Consider the following 23503-nt stretch of genomic DNA (forward strand, 5'->3'; position numbering starts at 1 on the left):
AGGATGGAAAGTGACCTTGTCGGGATCAAAGTCCAGCAGGGATGGGGCTAAGCTCAAATAGGAAATATGTTGTTCCTGTGCCTAAGACAAAGTCATGATAGTTTAGATCTTGATATAGACAAGATGCATGTAAGTTCATCGAGACATGATTCGCTTTAACTCTTACTTGAGTAAGTGACCTGTTGAACATGTTTGGCAATCGTCTCAGCTGTGCTTGTGTAGCCTGGCAGTTCACGAGCCATTTGATACGAATTGTACACAAATCATAAGTCAACTTGGAAGCATTCATCATGCTTAGAATTGTCCATGACATCGCCTATTCTATAGAATCAAGTACAGCCTCTTACGCTATCCCAACTTTCAAATCCCTCCCCTTTCGAAGCCCAAACAACGATGTAATGCGCCGCCAATAACTTCCACTCCTCAACCTCATCCAACCCCTCCAGTGAATCCACACGCCGCTTTTCATCCGCCGATACCCAATTCTGCCAGATATCCTCAATCGTCATATGATACACCTTTCCAAATCCAGCTCTGCTCATTCTTGCCCGTTGGTCTTCCGGTGTATGGTACATCTGAAGAGTGGGCATTTGGATGCGACGCGCTGCTAGGTTCGACACCATCATCTTGCCAAAGGCGTCGTCTGGACGGATTGGTTCGTAGATGATGGTGCCGAGGTTGGGTATCCGTGAGCCGAAGAAGTTGATTACATCTGAGGCTTCGGTGGCGGTGAGATAGCAGAGACAGCACTCTGAGAGAAGCAGTGTTGGGATATCGGTTCGTAGACCAGGAAGAGAGATCTCGGGGCTTTCTTTCGTTGTTGCTTCTGTCCCATCATCCTCTTTCGGTGTTTTTGACTGAGAGAACCCTCTCAAGTCTTGGCCGTGGCAGTAGTATTCGCATCCAGTCGGTTTAGCGGACCAGGAGTGTTCAGTCAACTGAGCAGCATCCTTCAAGATATTTCTCAACTTGGGCGTCGCTTGTACAGTCCGCAATTTCTTTGAGGTGACAACCTCAAAATCAAGCTCATGATAGACCAATCCAGAACGCGACTCTGAAAAGAATAGTCGAAACGGTCTTGTATCAGTACCAGCGCCCAAAGATACAACCTGTTTCAGTCCTGAGCCTTGTTCACTATCTTTATCGCCGTCCAGAAACGACTCGATAAGAGTGTCCAGAGAGATAGTGCGGGTATATGTTCCTACACAAGGTGTGAGTATAATTTGGGGGCCATGACGATGCTTTCTAGCACACCTCGATTGATTATAGGAAGTCGTCTTGCCACCGGCCCATCGCCACTCTGCACAAAGTACTGAGCATACGGATCATAAAGATACCCCAAATCAACAGCGCTCAGCCTCGACACCGAAGCATCAGTATCTGTGCCTTGGATGGTAGCATCGTGAGTAACAGCTGATGAGGCGTGACCTCCTCTGCCTCTACCACGGCCTCTCCCTCCTCGAGAACCGCGGAGAGAATTTAGAAGGTTTGGTATCTCGGGGGCGGGCATTCTCTAGTCTGAGGATATCCAGAGTGAGGTTATGGCGGCTTTAGTTGTTCCGGCTGATGGAGCTCGAGCTAGTTGAGCTTGGTGAGGTTGGATAGAATAGAGGGGCTTTCAGTGAATGTGGCCAGTGACGTCGGATAGCCCCTGCAAGCAATGGGAGGTCATGATTGCGGGGCATGCACCTCATTTAACTCACATATTGACAACTGAATAGACAAGTAGCAAACAGAGACTTGTAGTTAAATAGATGCGGCATAAAACGAATACATATATCGAGCCGACATAGCCGAGTCAATAGCATGCGCCAACACGAACAGTTTCAGATAAACTCGACCGTTAGCCTACAGTCTCATCACAGCGCCAAGAAGCTCAATCCTCTAGGCATCGCCAAGGTATTAAGAGCCAATCTGCCTTGTAAGCGCCATGAAAACATCGGAACTCTCGGGGCATGAATAGAAATGTAAATTCACAAGGATAACATAAAAGTGCAAGTTGCATATCTGTGAAGACTGAAAAGGCAACGAAGCGCCAATCAAAAGCTTACGTTTGGCATGAGTTTGAGGCAGATTACGTGTATATACGAACGGTATCAAAGTCCTACCTACGCACCTCAGTTTGATCCTCCAATCCGAATACGGTAATCACCGACTTCACGGTGAGAATGCATGAGCCAAATCAAACTAAATAAATCATTTTATTATGGTTATAGATTTTGCGTGGATCAAGACATTTAATTCTCAAAATATCACCGAATGTCTTTTATCATTCCATCATTAGTTGTTTGCGCAGAGTATACATACGTAGATCAATCAATGCGCCTTGAGGCTGTGCAATTCGCCCCCCTCCCCCGTTGACCCCCTGTAACCGTAAACGCCCTGTCCCGTCATCGCCATCCGCCATCCACTAGATCGGGGGTCCTGGTGCCTAGTTCCAGTGCGCGATCTGCCCGGACATAACTGATAAAGTCCCCATCAGAGCCACTTTTCGACATCCCATTAAACCACCCTCCTCCATCCATCCAACACCTCAGCTCACGAGGATATTCATCACCATCTTCTTTTTTTCTTCCTTTTATCAAAACAAACTGCTTTTTCTGCTCTTTTCCCTTGTATCGTAAACTTTCAATATGTTGTCTTCCGCTGGATCGCTGCTTATGCGGCGCGATAACATGCCAAAGCCTGATCTTGGCTATGAGCTTCAGCAACTCCCCGACTGGTCGAGATTCGTATTCCTCGCCAACTTCATCCTCTTCCTCCCTGTCTTTGTTCTCGTAGGTAGTACCTTTACTGATGTTTACCTTTGTACGCTAACACATTTCAGATCAACTACACCTTCGAAAAGGTCTTCCCCGTTCTCGCCATCGTCGAAGATGAGAAGCCTCCCGCTTACGAACCTCTCCCCGTTGAGCCTCTCGCCAACGATGATATGCCCAAGCCTGCTTCTACTTCCTCTGTTCCCGTCGCTGGCCAGGGCCGTCCCGTTACTTCGTCTTTCCGAGCTACCTGGCGCCTACTCCGATCTACTGGTGGTTTCCGCGCCATCTTCCGTGGTCTGCCCTGCTTCCTCGCCCAGGCTGTCGTCACGGCACTCATCAACGGCATCACTTATACCGTCATTCCTTATTCCTTTGTTCTGTCCAACTTGATCGGTTCTCTCGTCTGCGTTCAGCTCAGCACCGCCTGGGTTCACATCGTCATCACGCCTCCTTCTCCTCTCAAGTTCTGGAGCCGTCTCCCTCCTTTCAAGACCACTTTCGCCGCCACCTGGAGACCTACTCTCATCTTCTGGGCTGCCTCTCAGATCGTCAACCTTGGCACCTTCGGTGTTCTCTACCTGTTTGGCGGCGACCAGACCACTGAGATTCCTCAGCTCCAGGGTCTCGGCAGCGTTTTCGGCATCCTGCTCGTCGCTGTCCTTCTCCAGGTCGCTATTCAGATTCCCGCCTACGTTGTTCTCGTTCGAGTCCAGGCCTCTCTTCTCCCCGCCGACGCCGACACCATCATTCCTTTCGACCGCTCTTTCAACGGCCGTATCGAGCCCGTTGTTGTCGGTGGCCTCGGCTATGCTACTGTTCGCGACGCCTGGTCCAGCTTCTCCAAGTCTGCTTGGCGCCGTATTGTCATGCTCAGCGTCAAGATCGTCGCTGTCACCTTCGCTGCCCTCTGTGTCATCTTCGCCGTTATCATCCCTCAGGTCATCCTCCTGGCTGCCATGGGAACCGACAATGGTGATGGCAACCAGGACATCAAGTTGTAAATGAATGGTCCGCGCTTTCTACAACTTGTCACTTGATGATATCCCCTTTGGTTAACTGCCTGTTATCCATGTCTGCAAAGGCATGTGAACAGTTTAGATTGTAAAGCTTTCCGTCAAGAATACCACTCTGTTATAGCTCTTTGATATAAGCAAGAAATAAAATAAAATGTTTGTTAGAAATTCAATCAATTCATTGACTCTCTTATACTTCGTGCCTTTAGCTATGTGGTCGTGACAAGACTCATGTAAGCTTCCTCCACTGCTGCTGATATTTGTCTCATCTCCTATCCTCTCTCTCTCTCCTTCAACTCATCTCATCTCTTCCTTCGCGCCCAAAGCGCCAGCCATATAACAATCCATCCGTCCTACCGTGGTCCCATCGCGATGCCTGTCATAAATCCAAATCATCGTAGCCGCCCCATCCTCTATCGCCTTCTTATAGTAGAAGCAGAAAAAAAGAGACAAAAACAGAAATCGGGGGGACAAAGTAGAAAGCAGAAGAGAAGAGAGAAACCTTTTAGAAAGCTTTGTCGAACGGGCATCGTTGTCTTCTAAAATTTCTGCGGGGGGGGGGGGGGGGGTATGAAAAGGAGGAATGTTTGTGTCTTAACAGATCTTGCTCGCAACGCCGTGCCCATAAGCAAAAAAAGCAGCGAGCTCTTTTCTTCTTTTATTTATCTTTTTTCCCTCATTATGTTGTCTATGACTTTGTGAAGAACCAACTGGCACGCTTGCTGCTGCTACCGCTGCTGGTGTTGCCTTCGTTCTGGCCCTGAAGGTTCTGGATCGTGGGAATGCTGGGGGCGTCGTTGCCACCGCCGCCTCCTCGAAGAGGCTTGGCGATCCTGCTGCCGGCGTTGGCAAAGCTAAAGCCACCAGGCGAGTTAAGACCACGAGTGCTGCCGGCCTTGGCCAGCTCGAGTCGCTCCTTGACAGCGGCAAGCTGAACCTCGAACCTGGGTGGTTTGTTAGTGGAGTTCATTAGAAAAGGATTATTCAAGGATACGTACTTGTGGTTCGCAGCGGCCATCTTCTCCTGACTATCCTGTAGCAGGCTCTCCAGGCTCTGGATACGCTCATTTCGTGCAATCAGCTTGCGCTCAGCGATAGCAACCTCCTTCTTGAGAGCAGAGTTCTGCTCGACCAGCTGGCGCTGAACCTGGGTGAGTTGCTCCAGGTTCCTCTCAAGGAAGGCCATCTTCTTCTGTTGCGCCCTGTTGTTGGACGATCGGAGAACGTTGTTATATTGCTCTCGAGTCTCGTCGAGGGAAATCTCCAGCTCGACAACACGCTCGCAGCGGTTTTGAAGGTCACGCATGAGACTCTTCTTCATGACGTCAAACTCGGCGATCTGTTGCTGGATCGTCTTGCCGTTGGCCATTGGCGCAGTGGCGCCCGCCTTGACACGCTGTTGAAGATCCTCGATAAGGGTCTTCATTCTTGTGTTCTCAGCAGCCTTCTGGGCAATATCCTCCTTCAACTCTTCGACAAACTGCGACTGAGCAGTCTGGCGGTTCGCAAAAGCGTTCTCGAGTCGGGCCTTGACCTCCTCGATATCTTCAGGGCCCAAGTTACGGGTAAGAATCTCTTCGTACTCGGCCTGGACAGCCTCAAGACGGGCTTCAAGTTCTTGCCTCCTCCTTGAGTCAGACTCGCTTGAGGAAGTGCTGTACATGGAAAGCTCTGCTTGTCGAACAATGCCCTGGGTCTCCACCAATCGAGCCTTGAGTGCCTTAAACTCATCGGGTGCGATGTTGTCGCCAGTTGCACTGAGGTCATGGAGCGAGTCGACTTTCTCGATCGTCTCGGCGATATGGCGCTCGTTCTCGCTAAACACATCACCACCCAGGTCGAAGCCAGCCATCATCTTGGCCATTTTCTCAGCCTTTCTCTTCTCCTTCTCGTCGAGAGCGGCACCACTCTCCTTGGCGCCCATCTTGACATCGAGGAGCTGCTGCTTCACCTCGTCGAGCTCGGTGGTGAGCTCCGAGTTAGCCTCCTTCAAAGCATCCATTGTGATCTGAGCTTCCTTGCTCTCGAATGTGAGCCTCTCCAGTTGCATCTTGAATTCGTTAACCTCGGTTGTGAGCTTCTCGTTCTCCTTGCCGACTTTGCTATCGTGATCCTTGAGGTAGGCCAGCTCCTCCTTGGTCTCCCGCAGCTGCTTCTCAGCCGACGCAGCTTGAGACTCCTTCTCCGAGATCTGGTCCTGCAGTTCGTTCTCTCGTCGTAGGAACTCCTCCCTCTCGTCCTTGTCAAGCGGTAGGCTGGGAGTGCCAGCTCGTTCGGATATCGCAGGTGTTTCTGATCGGCTGTCTGATATTAATGAAGGAGTGGATGGTCGTGTCGATGTCCTGGCATCAGCCTTGGTTCTAGCAACGGCATCGGTAGTCAAAGGTGTGGCCCATCTCTCCTTGGGAACAGCTTCACCAGCACGCCACATCTGAATTTCGCCCTCGAGGGAGGAGATGTAGCTCTCGAAGTTCGTAACCTGTCCTTGTGCTTTCTTGAGAAGGGATTTGAGTTCGGCAGGACTCAGCTCGGCGTTGACCTTGGCCTTGTTCTTGATCGACTTGGCTCGCATACCGAATCTTAGTGTACCCAATGTTTCGGCATCGTTGTAACTACTGGGCGAACAGTTGATGATAAGGGTCGTCCGACTGTTACCACCGAGAGATTCTTGCAAGATACGGGTCAACTTGGAGTCTCGGTAAGGAATATGTGAGGATTTGCCATCGGTCAAGGCGTTGATGACCATTCCCAGGGCACTCAAACTCTTGTTGATCTTTTTGGCTTCCTCCAGAGTCTGTCCACTGGCACCGGTCTTGCCAACCTTTTCACTACCTGCCAAATCGACAAGGAACAGCTGTCCGCTTTTTGCTGAGCCGGTTTCGACATTCTTCTGTGTGATGGTGATGACAAAGATGGAGTGGGATCGTGAGGACTCCTGGTTCATGTTCGTGGCGGCGACAGCTCGAGCATTTCCACCTCTCCTCATGACCTCGTACACTTCTTGGACACTCGAGACGTAGATTTCCAAAAGACCTTTAACATATACACCTCGGTTCTTCTCTTCGTGGACGGGCAGGTTGTCGTTCTGCGGTGCAAGCAGATCTCGAATCCTCTCCATGTAGATTTCCATATAACTGACGCGGACGGTGTACTCGATCGTGCCGGGACTGGACATGATGCTGGCAAAGATCTGCTCGACGATACGGGGAATAATACCTCGACCCTCATCGTCGTCGATGTTGGTGCCCATCATGGTATAAGACTTACCGGCACCGGTCTGGCCGTAAGCGAAGACGGTTCCGTTGTATCCATTGAGAATATCGTCGACGGTAGATCGGATCGAGAAGTCGAAAATGTCTTGTTGTTTACATCCCATATCAAAGACTCGGTCAAAGGTGAAGCTACCCTGCGCCTCCTTGGACTGCCGAACATGTTAGCTGTGAGGTCTCACCGTATGTTTATGTTGCTGTGAACAGTAACGCAACGCAACGCAAATGGCAAAACATACGGCGATGGTACAGGTCTCCTCGCCATCGAAAGATACGATGGGCTTTCCGCCCGACTCAAGCTCGACCTTGTTCTGAGGTCGAAACCTGGCCACGACCTTGATACTATTTGCGGACGACATGTTGAACGCAGGCTGTGTGTCACGCAACAAACGTTATCATCGGCCGCGGTGCTGTCGTCCCGAGAGAAAGAAAAAAGTCGGGCTCGATCGTTGGCTGCTCTGAAGCGAACCTTCAGGGGGGGTGAGGGGGGTCGCAGAAGATGCGGGCCGCAAGTTTGTTGCAATGAGCCACAAAATAGCGGCGAGAGGGGGTGGACAACGGGACCTCAAACAAAGAGAGGAGACGAGGATAATAAAGGGATGTTTAGACTTCGATAAAGGGAGATAGCTCTGAACAAAGGCCGAGTCGCGGATGCAGATCAAGGCAGAGCCAAGATGCAAGCAGGGTTTCGTGATTCACTGGCAGGGCGTACGTTGTATATAGAATAATATGCACGATAATGTTGTTTAGGTGTGGTTTGGCGTGCGATCAGCAATAAAAAGTATCGACGACAACAACAAATGAATGCCAACCTAATGTCCAGGTGTGTTGTTGGCAACCAGAGGCGGTGGGCATTTGTTGGAGAACGGGGTCTGAAAGGTGATAGGTCAGGCACAGAGAGACGCGCGCCAAGAGGGGCCGAAACGGGGACTCACCTCAAGTGTGAGGGCTGCTCAGGGGGGTTAGGTGTCCTATAATTTAGGGGACTCTTTAGAGGTTTTTGGTTTTTTTCTACCCCTTGGAGATTAGGCCTCCCGGAGTGATGTGTCTAAAAAGAACGTTGGACTTTGAGGTTCAGGCCCAGATTGTTGGTCTTGTTTCACTCGACCGACGCAATTTGGAGATTTGCCGGGATCTTTGGCTTACAGATATCAGGTATCGGGTTGCTGCGTCGAGGGGTTCATCATGGTGCTGTCAGTAGTCAACACACTACCTATTATGGCAAATGGCCAATCATTAGCCTCAAGCATTCTTATTAAGCGCATTAAATTGTCCGTTCAGCGCAATGCCTACTTTACAAAGGGAGGATATTAAGTTCATGCAACAAGCGTTCTTTGGCAAAGTGTCACATGAAACGAAATGATAAGAGTCATTAAACATGTCACCATTCCTCACAAGCAAGGACACACAATACACCCCCACCATTTGACACATTCCGCTTCATTAGCAAGCATAGTTCACTTCGCTGAGAGTCATTCTCGGACAATAAACAAAGGCGCTACAAGAAACATTAAACTCCTTCTTCATGATGAACCCTTGTGATATCATAAGCTAACGTTCCCGGGGCTTCCTGGACGCTTGCAACGCCTCGAATGCAGTTTAGTCAGTTGAAACTCCTCGCACCCCAAACGCCATTTACACAAAATGCTTGCAGCTTTGGGCTGCAGAGCACTTTCGTTGTTTGAGCAACCTGATCTGTACCTTGCTGGACAGGTCGACGTTGGCATACCGTTCTCTGTCCTTTTGGAGTTCGGCCGTTCAGTCTTCCCAGCTCTTCTCCACCGTCTCTCTGACACGCTTGGTGTATTCCTTTCGGTTGTCCTTGTATAGGTTGGAAGCTTCGACGTTCGCAGGTGAACCAGTGTTAGGGTCGTTAAGTAAACTGTTGAAAGATCAGCGTACGCCTTTAATCGGCTACTATTGATGCTGCTCACCTTTGAATACTGGTCAAGACAGCGGCGACATCGTACGTAGGACTCCATCGATTTTGCAGAATGTCGAGACAAAGCTCTCCGGTGGCGTAGACGTTGGGGTGGAACATCTGGCTGATGAACTTGACTTGGGGAGGCTTGTTGGGATATTGCTCTTCGAACTGCATCACAAGTCGAAAGGTGCCATCTTCAAAGGGGGTGTCTGCGGGGCCGATGATGACGGCGTTCCTACAAGACGTATGATGAGTATTTGTGTTCAGGATCGGCGATGTCGACGAGGGCGTACGAACCAGGTCATGACATTATCTGGTACAGGTGAAGCAGAGACACCAGCGGGAGGATCGGTCTGCATGCGCTATCGTGGGAGTCAGCGAGGTTTGATCTGGGGGCGCTCGTTAAAGAATGGCGAACCTTGAAGTCTCGCATGAGACGGCGACGAGCAGCGGTAGACATGATAGCGACTGGGTCGGAAGGCGAGAACGGATGTAAGGAAAGAAGTTGAATGCTGTTGAAAGAGAGAAATCGTAACGTGAATGCTGCACTTGATGAATATTTCTAGCAAGCGAAACGATTTGCATGCACGACTCACTGTCCTAAGATTTGGCGGTGCAAGATGATGAGCGGAGATGGAGATTGGTCATGGACAGGCTGGTCGATGATTCGGATTCCACAGCGGAGGAGTTAGGTGATGCAATCTACCAATCAAGCATGTTTATCGTTCTGGCCTATCAATGCACGGTGAGTGGTCCACTTAACGTCTGTCTCACCTTCTCACCGAGAATGCCGCACGTGACATGGCCGAGCCGCAGCAACTTTGGAGGCATCTTCAGAGCCTGCAAAGCCTTGAATAGTGTTTGATTTGCTTTATAAGCATCAAATTATCCCTCTTGTCTTAATTAGGAACTTTTCTTGGACAAAATTGTTCGCATAATTATACGCTGACTGTCAAAATGCTTATTTTATATCCCCCACTACCCGGAGCTTTCACATGGTCGCGGGGGACGAAGGCCGCTCTGGGAACTAAACTATGGCATTTCGGAACCGACAACCAATTCCGATGAAGGAGAAGCTACTAAATTGAAATGAATTACACGATAGTGATATAGGCAGCGGTGGAAAGAGTCCGTCCTCAGGTCTGACAAAAAAAGGTACTTCAGACTATAAGCCAATGTCACCGTTTAGCTTGTACCCCAGCTTCGACGTCACCTGTAAAACTCCCCCGGATTTGTAGTCTCGGCACGGGAGAGCTTGTGGCCGCCACCTCGGGCCCTCCCCCGCTGAAAGCCGAAGAGGACCGAAGCGGATGTATATTGCCATATTATTACGATACCCGAGGTCGTCTTCTCTTGCTTATTACTTCAATCCATTCCCATCCTCTTCTTTTCTCTCCGTTCTGCCTGTCCTGTTACGTCTTGATACCCACTCATATACATCAAAATGTCTCCTGCTCAACTAAGATCCGCTGGCCGGCTGGCCCAGCTTGCTGGACATGTGAATGGCGCGCGACAGTTCTCTACACGGCCGGCTCTGCGTAAAGAGATTCAGGACGCCTATATCCTGAGCGCCGCTCGAACTCCTACAGCAAAGGTACAGCATATTCTAAATCGATTGGTGTTTGAACCAGCTTATTAACATATTCCTAGTTCAACGGCTCGTTCCTGTCAGTATCGGCTCCTAAGCTCGGCGCTGTCGCTATCAAGTCCGCCCTGGAAAAGTCAAAGGTCCCCGTCGAGAAGATCACCGATGTATACATGGGCAACGTTCTCCAAGGCTCTGTTGGCCAAGCGCCCGCTCGACAGGCCGCCATCTTCGCTGGTCTGCCCAAGGAGATCGAGGCTACCACAATTAACAAGGTCTGCGCTTCTGGACTGAAGGCCGTTGCTCTGGCCGCTCAGAACATCCAGCTGGGTCTCTCTGAGGCTCAGATCGCTGGTGGAATGGAGAACATGTCACAGGTTCCATACTACGTGCCCCGCGCCAGTGGTCTTCCTGCTTTTGGCCACGTGAAGATGGAGGATGGTCTTATTAAGGACGGACTTACTGATGTTTATGATCAATTCCATATGGGCAACTGCGCCGAGAACACTGTCAAGAACTACAAGATCACCCGCGAGCAGCAGGACGAGTACGCTATCCAGTCATACCGCAATGCGCAAAAGGCTTGGGCCGACAAGGCCTTTGCTGACGAGATCGCCCCCGTTACCGTCAAGTCACGAAAGGGCGAGACTGTTATCGACACCGATGAGGGATTCAACGAGGTCAAGTTCGACAAGATCCCTACCCTGAAGCCTGCTTTCGTTCGTGACGGAAGTGGCACTGTCACCGCCGCCAACTCATCGACTCTTAACGATGGTGCTAGTGCTCTTGTTCTCGGAAGCAAGGCCATTGCCCAACAGTATGGCTCTGGCTCGCGCGTTCTGGCCAAGATCTGCGGTTACGCTGATGCTGCCACTTCTCCCATTGACTTTCCTATCGCTCCCGCCAAGGCTGTCCCCATCGCTCTCGAGCGTGCCGGTATCACCAAGGATCAGGTTGCCATCTGGGAGTTCAACGAGGCTTTCGCCAGTGTGATCCTGGCCAACTCTAAGATTCTGGGTCTTGAGGGTGCCAAGGTTAACCCTCTGGGTGGTGCTATCTCACTTGGCCATGCTCTTGGCAGCTCTGGTTCACGAATCTTGACAACTCTGCTACATCAGCTTAAGCCTGGTGAGTATGGTGTTGCTGCTATTTGCAACGGTGGTGGTGCTGCGACTGCACTGGTTGTCCAGCGTGTTGAGTCTGTATAAAAAGGTTTATGAGCCATAACGATAAAGTATTTATGATTGATAGTAGAGGAACAAAGCAAAATAAGATAAAAATTGAATAATAGCAAGGAAGATCATTTCAGTGCAGCTCGTATTTTTACCTGCAATGTGTATGCCATTACTTCTAAGGACCAACTGCTGAGCAGTTGTCATGATCTCTCAGTGCAGGGTAACATGATGAGCACATGCGATCCCATGTTGCTGATAAGCTGTCATGATGAGCCATCATCTCACATAAAATAGTAGTTTTATTCCACTGGCAAAATTGAATTACCTCTGAGTGTTTGGGTTAAGTTCATTGGCTAATAATAAGACTGTTCCGGTTAGGAAGTGTTTAGGAAGAACAATGGGGGATGTTCTTGCTGCTCTGTTCACTGAGACAGTGGAGCCATACTATTTTCCACTCACTCACTGGCCCAACTCTCCCGGAAGCTCAGCTCAACCTCACCTCTCAACTCACTCTTCACCCTCTCTCTCTCTCTTCTCTCCCCTCAATCACCACCATCACTCGCGATGCCTCTAGTCCTCGACTTTCTCACCCAGATCCGCAATTTCATCCGCACTCAGAATGGCGACGAGCTTCGCGCCTGGCTCCAGGTAGAGCCTAATTCTCCTCAGCAATATCACAACCTCGCATCTGAGCTACGCTCCCAATTCCGCCAACAGGGTCTTGACAACATCGTTGAAAGGACACTACCTCAGGAGGATGACGTCCCGGAAGGTCAAGCTACCGTGTGGCCTGGCTTTGTGGCCTTTATGAAGGACTACATGGCCTTTTGGCGCGACGTCAATTATGATGATTTGCTGGGCGCGCATCAATTGCTTAGTGGGCTTGTCAAGTATGATACCAAACATTGGATGGATAATGGTCATGAGGACTAATCTTTGATATCATAGCTCTTGCGCAACTGCTTTTGCTCACCCAACCTACGGCGCCATGCTACTCAAGACGAGCATGTCCCTCTCAGAGACGCTGGCTCGTCTCACAATGTCTTTGAACAAACGCCCTGACCTGGCGCGTCGTCTACGTGCCGTAGATGAGGATAAGAGCATCGCCGAATCTTCAGCAGAAATCATCCAAAAGATCTTCACAACATGCCTCACAGATCGATCTAGCGGTCGGTATGCGAAACCAGAGGGCAAAAAGGTTGGAGTCTACATGTTTGCCAACCTTGTTCTCAAGCTTCTCTTTGCAGTATGTGACAACCCAATATATTATAAGATATATCGCTGACCAGATAAAAGTGCCGAAGAACACATCTCGCCAAAATGATCTTTGTCAATATTTCCACCATCTCTCCGCCACTATCTCTCTACCCAGCTGCTCAGCGCGTCACATTTCTCTACTACCTAGGCCGCTTCAACTTCTCAAACAACCACTACCTCCGGGCTGCGCTGTGCCTTGAAGAAGCATACCTTCAGACCCCTTCGCAGCTGGTCTCTCATCGGACAAACATCCTCACCTATCTTATTCCCTGTAATATCCTTCTTGGACGTTTCCCATCACAAGTATTGCTTCAACGCCCAGAATGTCAGACTCTAGCGCCTGTTTTCTTCCCCATTTGCCAGGCTATCAGATCTGGCAACTTCATCCAATTTCAACACCACCTTGCGCAACACGAAACATGGCTCTTCGAGAAGGGCTTGCTTTTAACCCTCGGTAACCGACTACGACCTCTGCTCTGGCGCTCACTAAGCAGAAAGACTTTCCTCCTCACATACGTCCCGCCAACCGATGCATCATCCCGAAAAGCCGCCACACTTGACCTTGCAGACCTTCATACGCTCGGGGTATACCTTCAACACCGCCTTGAAGGTTGGCTCCCAGCAGGACCAAACTCACTTGGTCGTTCTCAAAGCGTCAACCCTCTCCTTATGAAAGCCCTCGAGAACAATGCTCAAAATCCCGAAGCCACGTCCACACTAGCTCCGCCACCCGGAGGGCCCAAATCTCTCCGGCCAAATGAGGGTATGATCTGGGGCAACGCAGAGGTCACATTCGAGGACGTGGAGATGACCGTCGCAACGCTTGTTCAACAGGGTTTGATGCATGGGTTTATCGCTCATGGGCAAGGACGATTTGCAATCATCGGTGCGAAGGCCAAGGGCAGCCCTGTGCTTGCTGGCTGGCCCAACGTCTGGCAAATAAATCGAGAAAGGAGATATGAAGACTACGATCCTGATGAGGTACCTGGATGGGTCAAGGAGTAAAAAGAAAGGGGAGATGGACAGTTGAGCTAGATCACCTAGCTTGGATACTTAGATCATAACTCATCTTGATGGCGTTTGTATAATATCATTTCCTGTATGATACCCAGGGGATAATAAGATTAGAGTATGGCTATAATATGAGGATGTACTTGTGGCAATCAAAACGACCAGACACATATTTCTTTTCCAATAGCTGCGTGCGACAACGTTCATCACACCCATTAAATATGTCTAATCAAAAAAGTGTTTTTATAATAATAAGCCGAGATGGCCGAGCATCATCCCATCGACTAAACCACACCATCTCCTGCTTTTCTCAACAACCGTACAAGAAGTTTCCCCCTAAACTCTCTGATTCATGTGTGCATACGTCGTTAATCGCGAGAATAAACTTAAAACCATCGCTTGTTTTCTCCAAACATCCAAAAAGTCTCCAATGTGTGCAAAAAAGGGTATATCGACCGTGAAATGAAGCGTTGAAACTTGTATATAATGCCCACGGGCCCACAAGAGCCCAGACAAGGGACTCTTGAAGAATATTATACCCGGGACGGGTATTAGCAACTAGGCTTCCCAACAGCCAGAGGACTGCTGAGTAGTCTAGTAATAAGACAATAGACACTATCGCCGATAGGTAGTTGGCTTGATAATATATGTAAAGTACCAGTAATAAAGGAATGTCGTAGAAAATAGTTTCTGTGAATAGAATGCCAGCTGCGTCAAGACAGTGGTAAATGGTCGTCAAAGGATATAGAAATTAGAAGAAACAAGCGGCGGCGATGAATGCGACGACAAGGCCAGCGACAGCAGTGTTGCCTTGGTGGCGACCTGCCTCGTTTTCCTTGGACTGAGTGGGAGCTGCTCCAGAGTCGACCTCAGTGGCGGCAGCGGTCTCCTCGGACTCGGAGGAGCTGTAGGTTGAGGTTCCGTTCTCACGGAAGATACCAGGCTTGACAGTAGGGTAGACCTTCTTGGTGGACTTGTGCTTGGTGGTCTTGGAAGTAGCAGAAGTGAAGATGGTTGAGGTAGGCTCCTCCGTGGTGGTATCGGAGGAAGTCTCTTGCTCGGTGGTGCTGCTAGTCTCAGCAGAAGAGGTAGTCTCAACACTAGTAGTGGTGGTGGAGGTTGAGGAAGTGGTGGTAGGGAGTGCCGAAGTGGTGGGCTCAGCGGTAGTCGAAGGCTCCTTGGTGGTAGAGACAACAGGTTCCTCAGAAGTGGTGACCTTGGCCTCGGCTGTAGTAGAGGGTTCAGCCTCAGCGGTCGAAGACTCGGCCTCTTCATCGTCATCGTCATCACCGCCGGATGAACCTTTGCCAGAGGAGAAGGCAACGATCTGAGCAGTGCTACCCTTCTGGACGGTGACGACACAGAAGGCAGCGCCACCAGCACCCTTAGCGGAAAGGCTGCTGCCAACATTGCCCTCACCCTTAGCAGGGTCGATCCTGCAAGGAAGACCATTGCAACCACCGTCGGGGCACTGGATCTCAACACCGAAGTCGGGCAGCTTGCTCTTCAGAGCCGAGTCCTCCCAGATAGGGTTCCAACCAATCTTGACAAAAGTCTGACCGTTGGACTCAGTATTAGCACCGGCAACGTAGGGGCTCCAGTTACCAATGGGCTCAGACTCGGTACCCCAGATGCAGCCCTCCTCACCAGTGCCAGGGGGGTTGATGTAGAAGCTATATGATCGTTAGAGATCTTCGATGATCAACAAGACTCAAGCGACTTACTGAGCAGCGGTGGAGCACCAGTACGAAGATCCGGGAACAGCCAGAGTGGCGCTAGAAGTGACAAGAGTAGGGATAAGCATAGCTTCGTTACCAGGCAGGACAGTCTGGCACCAAGACATCTTGGAACCACACTTGTTAACAGCCTCAATGGAACCAGTGCCAGAAACACAGTTGGGCTTGCCCTCGAAAGGCTTCTCAATTTCACCATTCTTGTTACAGAAGAGACCTCCGTTCTGAGCAGTGTTAGTTGCGTGCATCGAAGTTACTAGATAATACAGGTCAGGCGTACCATTGAAGCGGGATACTCATAAGTGGAATCCGGATCCCATTGGTTCATAACCATACCGGGCTTGCAGGCAAAAGGGCAGTAAGACCCAGGCTTGCACTCCTGATCGGGGCTCATAGCCCAACCGGCGTTCTTCGCATCGGGAGTGACGGCGACCATGTTGGGGTCATCGGTAGGGAACTGGCATTGTCCACCACGCTTCTCAAGAGTCGAAGACTGAACGGGAAGATGTTGTCGTAAGTGCTCAAAACCATTGTGACGGTGACCGTGTTGCTTGCCAGCGACCATTGATGGCGCAGACAAGGCGCCCAGAAGGGCAGCCGAAAGGTTGATGAGTCTCATTGAGATTGTCGTCGATGAATACGAGTCGATTTCGTTTCGGTAAATTCCAGAACGGTTGTTCTTATTTTATTGCGCGAATACCTCCAGTCCTTCAACTATTGTCACGAACGAGACATATATCCTGACGGGCGTTTGGTAAAAAAGAGTGTAATTGTCGTCGAGCAACAGAACGAGTGATGCAGCTGACGAGGAAAGTCGATGAACTCGCGGACCAGCGACAGAAACGTTTTAACAAAGCAAGGAAACAAAAGAATGAGTGACAGGCAAGGAAGCAAGGACATGAATATTAAGAGATCGACAGGTCCACGAGATGGATATGGATCCCCAGGAAATGAGCCATGGGCAGAAGCGCGGACACCAGCGCAGTCACCCACAGCAAGGAGATTGAGCCGTGGGCGAGGCCTCGTCTGAGTGGGCTCGTGGTCAGGCCCCATGCTGAGCCATGGCCTCACGGTACCTGCATGGAACTGAGAGACCCTGTTCTTGTGTGGATGCCCTCCTGTGACGGGGGGGTCAAGTAATGTAACCGTCTCCAATCAGGCGTTGGCATGTCTGACCCCTGGCCTCGATCTAGCCAATCCTGTTGAGACCGTGCCTGGTTCGAGTTCTTGGCTCAGGGGATCACGCTCGGAGCAGATTAGAGTCAACCATATCATGTCAAGGTGATGCTTAATTGTGCAGCTGTCGATGCCAAAGAGGGATGACTCTGCGGCCATGGTACCAGCATGTTCGGAACGATGGCCGGATGGGGCAACGGCATCGTTTTCCATGAAGACTTGCTGTAAGAGAGATCCTGGGGTTCAGGTCATCTAACCACCATTGTCTCGGTTCTGCTTCTCGTTCAGATTCAGATTTTGATTCTGGATTGTCTCGTCCCTGTTTTTAGGAACTGGCGTCCATGTGTCATTGCACTCTCGACACGCTACCCCTGGACGTTTTTCTGTGGCTTGCGACAGAGACTCACATTGGTCTGCTGGCTCTTAAAGCCCCTGGCGAGTGGTTTTTCCCACAGCCTTTGCAACCATAGTTCCCGGGCCAATGTGTGTTTGGTTAGCGTTCAAACAGTCCCCAGACGGTTCGGAGCCACAACTGACAGCCTACTCAACGCGTGCTGTGCCACTCACAATTGGCCAGGGAGACGCGCTTGACGACTGAATTCAAGAGGGCGAGTCAGCTCTTCTCGTCAAAATAAGATTGATGGCAGCAGTCACCTTCCAAAGAGGGGTCAGTAATTTCACTGTTTGTTAGTGTATTCGGCTGAAGATCGACGTCATGCTCCCCTGTTTAGTGTGAATGGTCAGTGGAATAAAGTTGACAATATCCGTACGAGAAACGACAAGTTTCGGGATAATATAAACACTTTGGCGCCATCTCGATTTTTATGAGCCGCTTATACGAGGTAGTATAAGGTAAGTTGAAGATATCATGAAACAGAATGACAGGACGAGATCGAGACACTAACACTCACACGTGACTCAACAGCTTCCTTCCCTCTTCGTAGAGGTTGGCTCGATAGGTAGGTACCTATCTTACAAGACTTTCGCATGGAATCTATCGCGTTTCGAATATCGGTGTGGTTCAAACTGAAAACTGTCTTGGAAATTCTCAATCCCTTTTCCTTCAGCTGAACGATACATTGAAAGAGGGGCATTACACGATACGAGCCACCGATATCGCATCACTGAGGATCCGAATGTCGCTTAAAATCGCTAAACATTCCTAGGATTTATAGCATCCGGGGACTGATCAATGCATATTATCCATGCAATGCGATAAGGACAAGCAATTCATGCTCGCCTTTACATCCTGCCAGTGGGAATTGATAAGTTGAAGAGGTGTCAGGAGATATGGTGAGAGGATGATACGTCGTAACGGTCACCCCTATCCATTCTGCCAACTTGTAACGAAGCTGAGATCCTGGGGTCTATGGCAATGGAATGTCTCGGTAGTTTAGTAGCATCAATCAAGCATAGTTTTTTTGCACTATGATTCAACTGGAATCTGTACCATGCCAAGCCATTACTTGTGACAAGAGCCCATTAAAGGGAGGGTTGAGATTGAAGCAAAAAGAAACGATGCTCCAGGGTAGATCTAGGTTTTACGATCGAATCAATCAGATCGTGGTCGGTAGTTGACGGTTCCAGAGCTGGGCGTTTTTTCCAGTGGATAAAGTGTAATTTTAAGCATCGAGAGCCATGACTCGTCTCAGCTCAAAACAATAAACAATGAATATGACGAGCTCCAGGCGGGAGTGGCGTACGGCATAGAAGAACAAAGTGGATGATGACCTGCATGGCGCTGAAGCCACAATGATAAAAGGTTTCAAGTTTCAACTATTGGAGTTTGTTTCTGACGTCTTGGTTACAAAATGACGATATCGAAGATCTACGAAACATATGGCTGAAATGTCCAATATAATTGACTTTACACTACCTATTGAAGTTGAACTTGGTGACTTGGACATGTTTCTCTGAATGATGTGCTAACAGGTGCTTGAATGTTGTCAGAACCACAAAGCAGAGATAAGCGAAATGATTACAAACAGTGGGGATGTTTCCTTTCATTCTAGACAAGAAACAAAACATCTTCAGATCGGCTGTGCTTCCACACGTGGCCCATAATAGAGGCGGATGATAATTATAACCAGATGATAAATCTATGAATAAACCCAGCTTATTCCTCACTCAACCTGGGGAAACCTGGCCAACAAACCTAACAAAACCATCTCATTCGACACTTTCACCGGATCATTCAGTCTCCGTAAGAACAAAATGCGTTGGTGCTGACAGGAATCCATCGCAGAAGCGCTTAGTCGATTATTTTTGGAGGAGGGGGGTCGGCGACTACTGCGCGTTGGCGTCCTTGCACAGCCCACGAACCCTCGAAATAGCGGCAAACCACCAATCAACGACACTCGCTCAGCACCAAGGCCGCTAGGATGAGGCTGGTAAACAAGACGGATATGCCATCTTCCGTAGGATGTTGACTATTTTTGACTGTGCAGAGCCTCTGAAGCTGTCTTGTTCCTGGGTCTGACAGCTCAGCATCGTGAGTCTTGTGCCTGGGTTCATGTGGTTATCTGATGGTGAGAATGGGTATAAGAAGATGGTGGTATCCGGCTGAGATTGGAGATATCATTCATAGCATCACTCAAGCATTACAAGCATTACAAGCCTTACAACCATAACAATCTCATCTCATCTCATTCTCCTCTTCAAACTCTATACTTCAATATCTCAACATCATTCACAATGAAGTTCACCACTGCTCTCGTCTCCGCCGTCCTGGCCTTCACCTCCTTCGCCGAGGCAGCTCCTCGCAATACTCGACGAACAGACTCTAGCAAGCCTCTCAGTCTGACTGCCCAGCTTCGACTAGCTGATACGTAAGCAGCCCCCAATGATGACTTGGCTAGGACACATGACTAACATATCACCAGTGCCGCTGACCGCTTTGCTCTTCTCCCCGAGGACGATGACTTTGTCTTTGACTTCAACAAGAAGCAAGATAACCCTGGAAAGGGCGGCGAGCTCATCGCTGCTAACCGTGCCAACTTCCCTGCTCTTGTTGGTACTGGCGCTGGTATGGCCTTTGGCAGAATCGATCGTGAGTTTCTCTTATACCATCTCTAAATAGCAACACTAACATATCATCAGCCTGTGGCATGAACACTCTTCACGTTCACCCTCGCTCCGCTGAACTCCAAGTTGTCACCTCCGGCCGCCTCATCACCGAGATGGTCCCCGAGAACGGCGTCCTCGACAAGGATGGCAAGCGTCGTGTTATCCGCACTGAGCTTACAGCCAACATGATGACTCCCTTCTACCAAGGATCTATCCACACACAGTTCAACCCCGACTGCGAGCCCGCTACCTTCATTGCTACCTTTGCAACTGAGGACTTTGGAACTGGTCAGATCGCTGATGAACTTGTTTCTCTGAGCGACGATGTCATTGCTGCTACCTTCGGCCAGAGCATCGCCGGTGAGGATATCGACAAGGTCCGGCAGGCTGTCCCTAAGAGCATTGCTCTTGGTGTTGATAAGTGCCTCGAGACCTGTGGCCTTAAGAAGCGATCCATCTAAGACGGGGCCTCCCTTATCTTTCTTTCTTTCTTTCTTTCTTTCAAGTCATAGCATGGAACGAGCATGTGAGCGATGTTTCTTCCCCTGGCGTTATTCTTTAGTTCAGTAGTATAGACGGAGATACCCTAGTTCTACGCAGTAGATATTGATAGGATCCGGCAATCTGTTTATTTATAGATAGCATTTGGTACATATTATACAAGTTTTTCTTTCATCTAGTTTACATACATCGTGATACAAAGCTTCCATCATGCCCTTGACTCTACAGACCCTTTTCGCGATGACCAACGACCTTGGCAAAAGAGTCAAAGGACATTGTCATCGAGTGCCGTCCCGCAGTCTTGCTTCTCAAATGATTATCATAGTCCAGCATCTCCTTGTACGGGACCTTGGCAATAATCTCAACAACCCTAGCCGAAGACTTCTTACCGCGCAGAGAAGTGATAGAGTCATATGGATCAGGAGGGGTGTAAATTTTGGAAACGTCAATATGATCCTCGCCAGTCGACTCAGCAGACCGATCATTGACTTCGAGAACTTGACCACCAGCACCAGCAGTGACATCATGCTGTACCGTACCGGCTACAACCTCTGGACATGTTATGTTAACATGCATGATAGGCTCGAGAATGCCGATCTTCTCTTTCTCGAAAGCATCGCGAAGAGCAGCCTGGACGGCAGTCCTAGCGGCAGTGCTGAAATGTCCTCCCGTGGGAGTTTCACAGGCGCCGGGTTCTGTGTCCAGTGTGATAGTAACGTGGCACCCGTGAATGGGAGCTGCACGACGAGGGCCCCTCGCCAGACCTGCAATAGCTCCATTGAGAAGCTGCGCCCTCGCCTCCTCAGGATCAAAGTCAAGAGTGCTAGTCTCGTCTGTCAAAGGGATAGCAACATGGTATATGTTACCGTCTCGTTCGACGCAAGACTCTAGTAAAGTGTCGTGATGATGATCCTCGAGTGGCGATAGGACAACGGTACAAGAAGCTTTGCCGGGCTTCCCTGCGACGGGACGGTCAAAGACTGTGTACTGTGGCCGTGTAGGCTCTGTGACGCATTCCTTGTAGTCAACTTCGATAGGACCGAAGTCGGCATCGATCTTGTACTTTTGCTTCATGTTGTATAGTGACACATCGAGATGAAGCTTGCCCATGCCCTGGATTGTGAATTGTTCTGTTTTGGGATCTCGGCTGTACCGTAGACTGGGGTCTTCTCTTGTTGTATTTTCCAAGGCGATTTGAAGTTGTTGAGCAGCAACGTTACCGTATGGCTCAACTTGTAGGAATGCCACGGGCGGTGGAATCTCAGGAGGTCGAATCTTGACATGACGGAAGTTTTCAGGAATGGGCTTGTTTGCATTCATCGTGACAAGTGTATCGCCTGTACGAGCTTTCTTCAGTCCTCTCAAAGCTCCAATCTGCCCGACCCCAAGCGATTGAATATCCTGTGTCTTGTTGGCAGCAATCTGAAGAATGCCCATGGGCTTTTCGTGTGTTAGAATGTTGGTGTTGAAACTTGATGCGTTTCTGGTAAGAGTGCCGTGATAAACTCGCACGAAGCTGATGACACCCTCCTTGGGATGGTTGAAGACCTTGAAAACTGAAGAAATAGACGCAACCTGGTTCCTCGCAGACTTGGGGCTGTTTTCGAGAACTTCTGTCAAGCGATGCTTTGCTGATCCGACTCGGACTTCTGCTGATGGACGTTCGTCTGGGCTTGGTAGATAATCTGTGATAGCGTCCATCAATGGCTCAACACCGATATGTCGGAAGCTTGAGCCAGCGAATACTGGAATAACCCGACCATCACCACTTCTGATGACTCGTCGAATAGCCTCTTTTATCAAAGCATCATCGATGTTTTCGTTCTCAGCCAGAAACTCATCCATGATAGCCTCATCAAAATCCGCAAGACCCTCAACCAAAGCCTGTCTCGCAGTCTCAATCTCTGGTAAAAGATCTTTGTTCGAACTTGAGAGTTTCTCTTTCAGCTCCTCAGTATCGTATCGCTTCTTTTCACGTTCCGACTTCCATCGGTATCCGACTCTGTTGACAATATCAATCACACCAACAAAATCCTCTTTCTCCCACCAAGGGATCTGACAGACAAGCGGCCATCCTTTCAGACGCGTACCGATCTCGAGGACGGCTTTTTTGAACGAAGCACCCTCTCGATCAAGTTTGTTGCAGTACACTATACGGGGTACTTTGAACTCATGAGCGGATCCCCATACTCTTTCTGTGTGAGCTTCAACGCCTTTGACTGAGTCGATGATACAGACTGCTCCATCGAGAATAGGCAGACAACGGTCAACTTCGAAACGAAAGTCTTGATGGCCGGGAGTGTCGATGAGGTTGATTGTTTTTGCGTGTTCTCCAGGTGCGAGTGCTTGATGTTTAGGCCAGTGGAATGTGATTGCTGCTGATTGAATGGTGATGCCTCTTTCTCGTTCCAAGTCGAGGAAGTCAGTTACTGTATTTCCAGAGTCGACATCTACATTTTGTTAGTATATTTGGTCAGTGAGTCTAAGATATGCCTACCTCCAACACGTTGCGTGACACCACTATAATAGAGCATTCGCTCAGTAGTAGTAGTTTTTCCCTGAGTAACATGAGAGCTAGTCATTAAGTGATGCCTGATTTCTTACTTACAGCATCAACATGAGCTATAATGCCAATATTTCGAATGTTGTGAAGTTGAGTATCATGATGAGCTTGATGCATAGCTCTACGACTCAAATTCATGAGCTCTTTATTGCGCCATTGACGGGCAAGACAACGGCCCGAGCCTTTTACAGCCGGGCCATTCCGTAACAAGGATAAAATAATCATTCCAATCTCGGAAATAAACCAAGATTCGACTGCCTCATCTCAGTATCTCTCTCTTCTCTTTGTCTTTTGAGGTTGATTTTGAGCTTTCTCTGCTGTTTTTGGAAACGCTTTGATGTCATTCGCCCAAACTGTCCTGGAACTCCACTACCAACTCCTGATCATCAGCCTCTACATTCTCATTGGCCGACCCCCCCGTAAAGGAATTCCAAGACCCCCCAAAACTTGAAGCTTAGGTTGGTCTGG

General features: G+C 49.4%; 9 protein-coding genes across 11 annotated transcripts; 4 read left to right on the forward strand and 5 right to left on the reverse strand.

Annotated features, from left to right (window-relative positions):
- Positions 1 to 211: 211 nt before the first annotated feature.
- FOXG_08595 (leucine carboxyl methyltransferase 1) lies at positions 212 to 1978 on the reverse strand. Its single transcript, XM_018387599.1, has 2 exons — positions 1255 to 1978; positions 212 to 1201 (listed from the first exon to the last, which is right to left on the reverse strand). Exons 1-2 carry the CDS (start codon positions 1508 to 1510, stop codon positions 330 to 332), a joined length of 1128 nt encoding a protein of 375 aa, XP_018245472.1. The 5' UTR covers positions 1511 to 1978; the 3' UTR covers positions 212 to 329.
- A 501-nt stretch (positions 1979 to 2479) lies between these two features.
- On the forward strand, positions 2480 to 4340 carry FOXG_08596 (uncharacterized protein). Its single transcript, XM_018387600.1, has 2 exons — positions 2480 to 2777; positions 2828 to 4340. Exons 1-2 carry the CDS (start codon positions 2634 to 2636, stop codon positions 3761 to 3763), a joined length of 1080 nt encoding a protein of 359 aa, XP_018245473.1. The 5' UTR covers positions 2480 to 2633; the 3' UTR covers positions 3764 to 4340.
- FOXG_08597 (kinesin heavy chain) lies at positions 3913 to 7914 on the reverse strand. 2 transcript variants are annotated; one of them, XM_018387601.1, is made up of 3 exons: positions 7284 to 7914; positions 4774 to 7196; positions 3913 to 4719 (listed from the first exon to the last, which is right to left on the reverse strand). In XM_018387601.1, exons 1-3 carry the CDS (start codon positions 7401 to 7403, stop codon positions 4464 to 4466), a joined length of 2799 nt encoding a protein of 932 aa, XP_018245474.1. In that variant the 5' UTR covers positions 7404 to 7914; the 3' UTR covers positions 3913 to 4463. The 2 variants fall into 2 exon arrangements, with proteins under 2 accessions (XP_018245474.1, XP_018245475.1); XM_018387602.1 differs by lacking the exon at positions 7284 to 7914 and having other exon boundaries at positions 4774 to 7264.
- Positions 7915 to 8315: 401 nt separating this feature from the next.
- FOXG_08598 (ubiquitin-conjugating enzyme E2 2) lies at positions 8316 to 9909 on the reverse strand. Of its 2 annotated transcripts, XM_018387604.1 has the most exons (5): positions 9565 to 9904; positions 9387 to 9511; positions 9266 to 9330; positions 8979 to 9203; positions 8316 to 8926 (listed from the first exon to the last, which is right to left on the reverse strand). In XM_018387604.1, exons 2-5 carry the CDS (start codon positions 9426 to 9428, stop codon positions 8803 to 8805), a joined length of 456 nt encoding a protein of 151 aa, XP_018245477.1. In that variant the 5' UTR covers positions 9429 to 9511; positions 9565 to 9904; the 3' UTR covers positions 8316 to 8802. The 2 variants fall into 2 exon arrangements, with proteins under 2 accessions (XP_018245477.1, XP_018245476.1); XM_018387603.1 differs by having other exon boundaries at positions 9387 to 9909.
- A 292-nt stretch (positions 9910 to 10201) lies between these two features.
- FOXG_08599 (acetyl-CoA C-acetyltransferase) lies at positions 10202 to 11898 on the forward strand. Its single transcript, XM_018387605.1, has 2 exons — positions 10202 to 10562; positions 10619 to 11898. Exons 1-2 carry the CDS (start codon positions 10413 to 10415, stop codon positions 11759 to 11761), a joined length of 1293 nt encoding a protein of 430 aa, XP_018245478.1. The 5' UTR covers positions 10202 to 10412; the 3' UTR covers positions 11762 to 11898.
- Positions 11899 to 12204: 306 nt separating this feature from the next.
- FOXG_08600 (uncharacterized protein) lies at positions 12205 to 15720 on the forward strand. The gene is made up of 3 exons (XM_018387606.1): positions 12205 to 12618; positions 12677 to 12974; positions 13025 to 15720. Exons 1-3 carry the CDS (start codon positions 12293 to 12295, stop codon positions 13988 to 13990), a joined length of 1590 nt encoding a protein of 529 aa, XP_018245479.1. The 5' UTR covers positions 12205 to 12292; the 3' UTR covers positions 13991 to 15720.
- FOXG_08601 (murein transglycosylase) lies at positions 13051 to 17122 on the reverse strand. Its single transcript, XM_018387607.1, has 3 exons — positions 16010 to 17122; positions 15721 to 15953; positions 13051 to 15669 (listed from the first exon to the last, which is right to left on the reverse strand). The coding sequence occupies exons 1-3, from the start codon at positions 16346 to 16348 to the stop codon at positions 14748 to 14750; spliced, it is 1494 nt and encodes a 497-aa protein (XP_018245480.1). The 5' UTR covers positions 16349 to 17122; the 3' UTR covers positions 13051 to 14747.
- A 1829-nt stretch (positions 17123 to 18951) lies between these two features.
- FOXG_08602 (uncharacterized protein) lies at positions 18952 to 20650 on the forward strand. The gene is made up of 3 exons (XM_018387608.1): positions 18952 to 19733; positions 19788 to 19954; positions 20005 to 20650. The coding sequence occupies exons 1-3, from the start codon at positions 19600 to 19602 to the stop codon at positions 20430 to 20432; spliced, it is 729 nt and encodes a 242-aa protein (XP_018245481.1). The 5' UTR covers positions 18952 to 19599; the 3' UTR covers positions 20433 to 20650.
- On the reverse strand, positions 20567 to 23470 carry FOXG_08603 (elongation factor G). Its single transcript, XM_018387609.1, has 3 exons — positions 23081 to 23470; positions 22970 to 23030; positions 20567 to 22922 (listed from the first exon to the last, which is right to left on the reverse strand). The coding sequence occupies exons 1-3, from the start codon at positions 23258 to 23260 to the stop codon at positions 20695 to 20697; spliced, it is 2469 nt and encodes an 822-aa protein (XP_018245482.1). The 5' UTR covers positions 23261 to 23470; the 3' UTR covers positions 20567 to 20694.
- Between the last annotated feature and the right edge of the window lie 33 nt (positions 23471 to 23503).

This window comes from Fusarium oxysporum, chromosome 2 (assembly GCF_000149955.1).
Source record: "Fusarium oxysporum f. sp. lycopersici 4287 chromosome 2, whole genome shotgun sequence".
In the NCBI taxonomy this organism is placed as follows: Eukaryota; Fungi; Ascomycota; class Sordariomycetes; order Hypocreales; family Nectriaceae; genus Fusarium; species Fusarium oxysporum.

Bases quoted from the DNA above. Each gene is read 5' to 3' on its own strand.
- FOXG_08595 (XM_018387599.1), bottom strand. From the start codon at position 1,510: ATGCCCGCCCCCGAGATACCAAACCTTCTAAATTCTCTCCGCGGTTCT. The intron at 1,202-1,254 runs GTGTGCTAGAAA...CACCTTGTGTAG, and splicing joins ACTTCCTATAATCAATCGAG to GAACATATACCCGCACTATC.
- FOXG_08596 (XM_018387600.1), top strand. From the start codon at position 2,634: ATGTTGTCTTCCGCTGGATCGCTGCTTATGCGGCGCGATAACATGCCA. The intron at 2,778-2,827 runs GTAGGTAGTACC...AACACATTTCAG, and splicing joins TCCTCCCTGTCTTTGTTCTC to ATCAACTACACCTTCGAAAA.
- FOXG_08597 (XM_018387601.1), bottom strand. From the start codon at position 7,403: ATGTCGTCCGCAAATAGTATCAAGGTCGTGGCCAGGTTTCGACCTCAG. The intron at 7,197-7,283 runs GTATGTTTTGCC...CATGTTCGGCAG, and splicing joins AGGAGACCTGTACCATCGCC to TCCAAGGAGGCGCAGGGTAG. The intron at 4,720-4,773 runs GTACGTATCCTT...CAAACCACCCAG, and splicing joins ATGGCCGCTGCGAACCACAA to GTTCGAGGTTCAGCTTGCCG.
- FOXG_08598 (XM_018387603.1), bottom strand. From the start codon at position 9,428: ATGTCTACCGCTGCTCGTCGCCGTCTCATGCGAGACTTCAAG. The intron at 9,331-9,386 runs GTTCGCCATTCT...CTCCCACGATAG, and splicing joins GTCTCATGCGAGACTTCAAG to CGCATGCAGACCGATCCTCC. The intron at 9,204-9,265 runs GTTCGTACGCCC...TACGTCTTGTAG, and splicing joins CCAGATAATGTCATGACCTG to GAACGCCGTCATCATCGGCC.
- FOXG_08599 (XM_018387605.1), top strand. From the start codon at position 10,413: ATGTCTCCTGCTCAACTAAGATCCGCTGGCCGGCTGGCCCAGCTTGCT. The intron at 10,563-10,618 runs GTACAGCATATT...ACATATTCCTAG, and splicing joins CTCGAACTCCTACAGCAAAG to TTCAACGGCTCGTTCCTGTC.
- FOXG_08600 (XM_018387606.1), top strand. From the start codon at position 12,293: ATGCCTCTAGTCCTCGACTTTCTCACCCAGATCCGCAATTTCATCCGC. The intron at 12,619-12,676 runs GTATGATACCAA...TTGATATCATAG, and splicing joins TTGCTTAGTGGGCTTGTCAA to CTCTTGCGCAACTGCTTTTG. The intron at 12,975-13,024 runs GTATGTGACAAC...ACCAGATAAAAG, and splicing joins TTCTCAAGCTTCTCTTTGCA to TGCCGAAGAACACATCTCGC.
- FOXG_08601 (XM_018387607.1), bottom strand. From the start codon at position 16,348: ATGAGACTCATCAACCTTTCGGCTGCCCTTCTGGGCGCCTTGTCTGCG. The intron at 15,954-16,009 runs GTACGCCTGACC...AACACTGCTCAG, and splicing joins ATGAGTATCCCGCTTCAATG to AACGGAGGTCTCTTCTGTAA. The intron at 15,670-15,720 runs GTAAGTCGCTTG...ACGATCATATAG, and splicing joins TGGTGCTCCACCGCTGCTCA to CTTCTACATCAACCCCCCTG.
- FOXG_08602 (XM_018387608.1), top strand. From the start codon at position 19,600: ATGAAGTTCACCACTGCTCTCGTCTCCGCCGTCCTGGCCTTCACCTCC. The intron at 19,734-19,787 runs GTAAGCAGCCCC...ACATATCACCAG, and splicing joins CAGCTTCGACTAGCTGATAC to TGCCGCTGACCGCTTTGCTC. The intron at 19,955-20,004 runs GTGAGTTTCTCT...ACATATCATCAG, and splicing joins GGCCTTTGGCAGAATCGATC to CCTGTGGCATGAACACTCTT.
- FOXG_08603 (XM_018387609.1), bottom strand. From the start codon at position 23,260: ATGATTATTTTATCCTTGTTACGGAATGGCCCGGCTGTAAAAGGCTCG. The intron at 23,031-23,080 runs GTAAGTAAGAAA...CATGTTACTCAG, and splicing joins TTATAGCTCATGTTGATGCT to GGAAAAACTACTACTACTGA. The intron at 22,923-22,969 runs GTAGGCATATCT...AACAAAATGTAG, and splicing joins TGTCACGCAACGTGTTGGAG to ATGTCGACTCTGGAAATACA.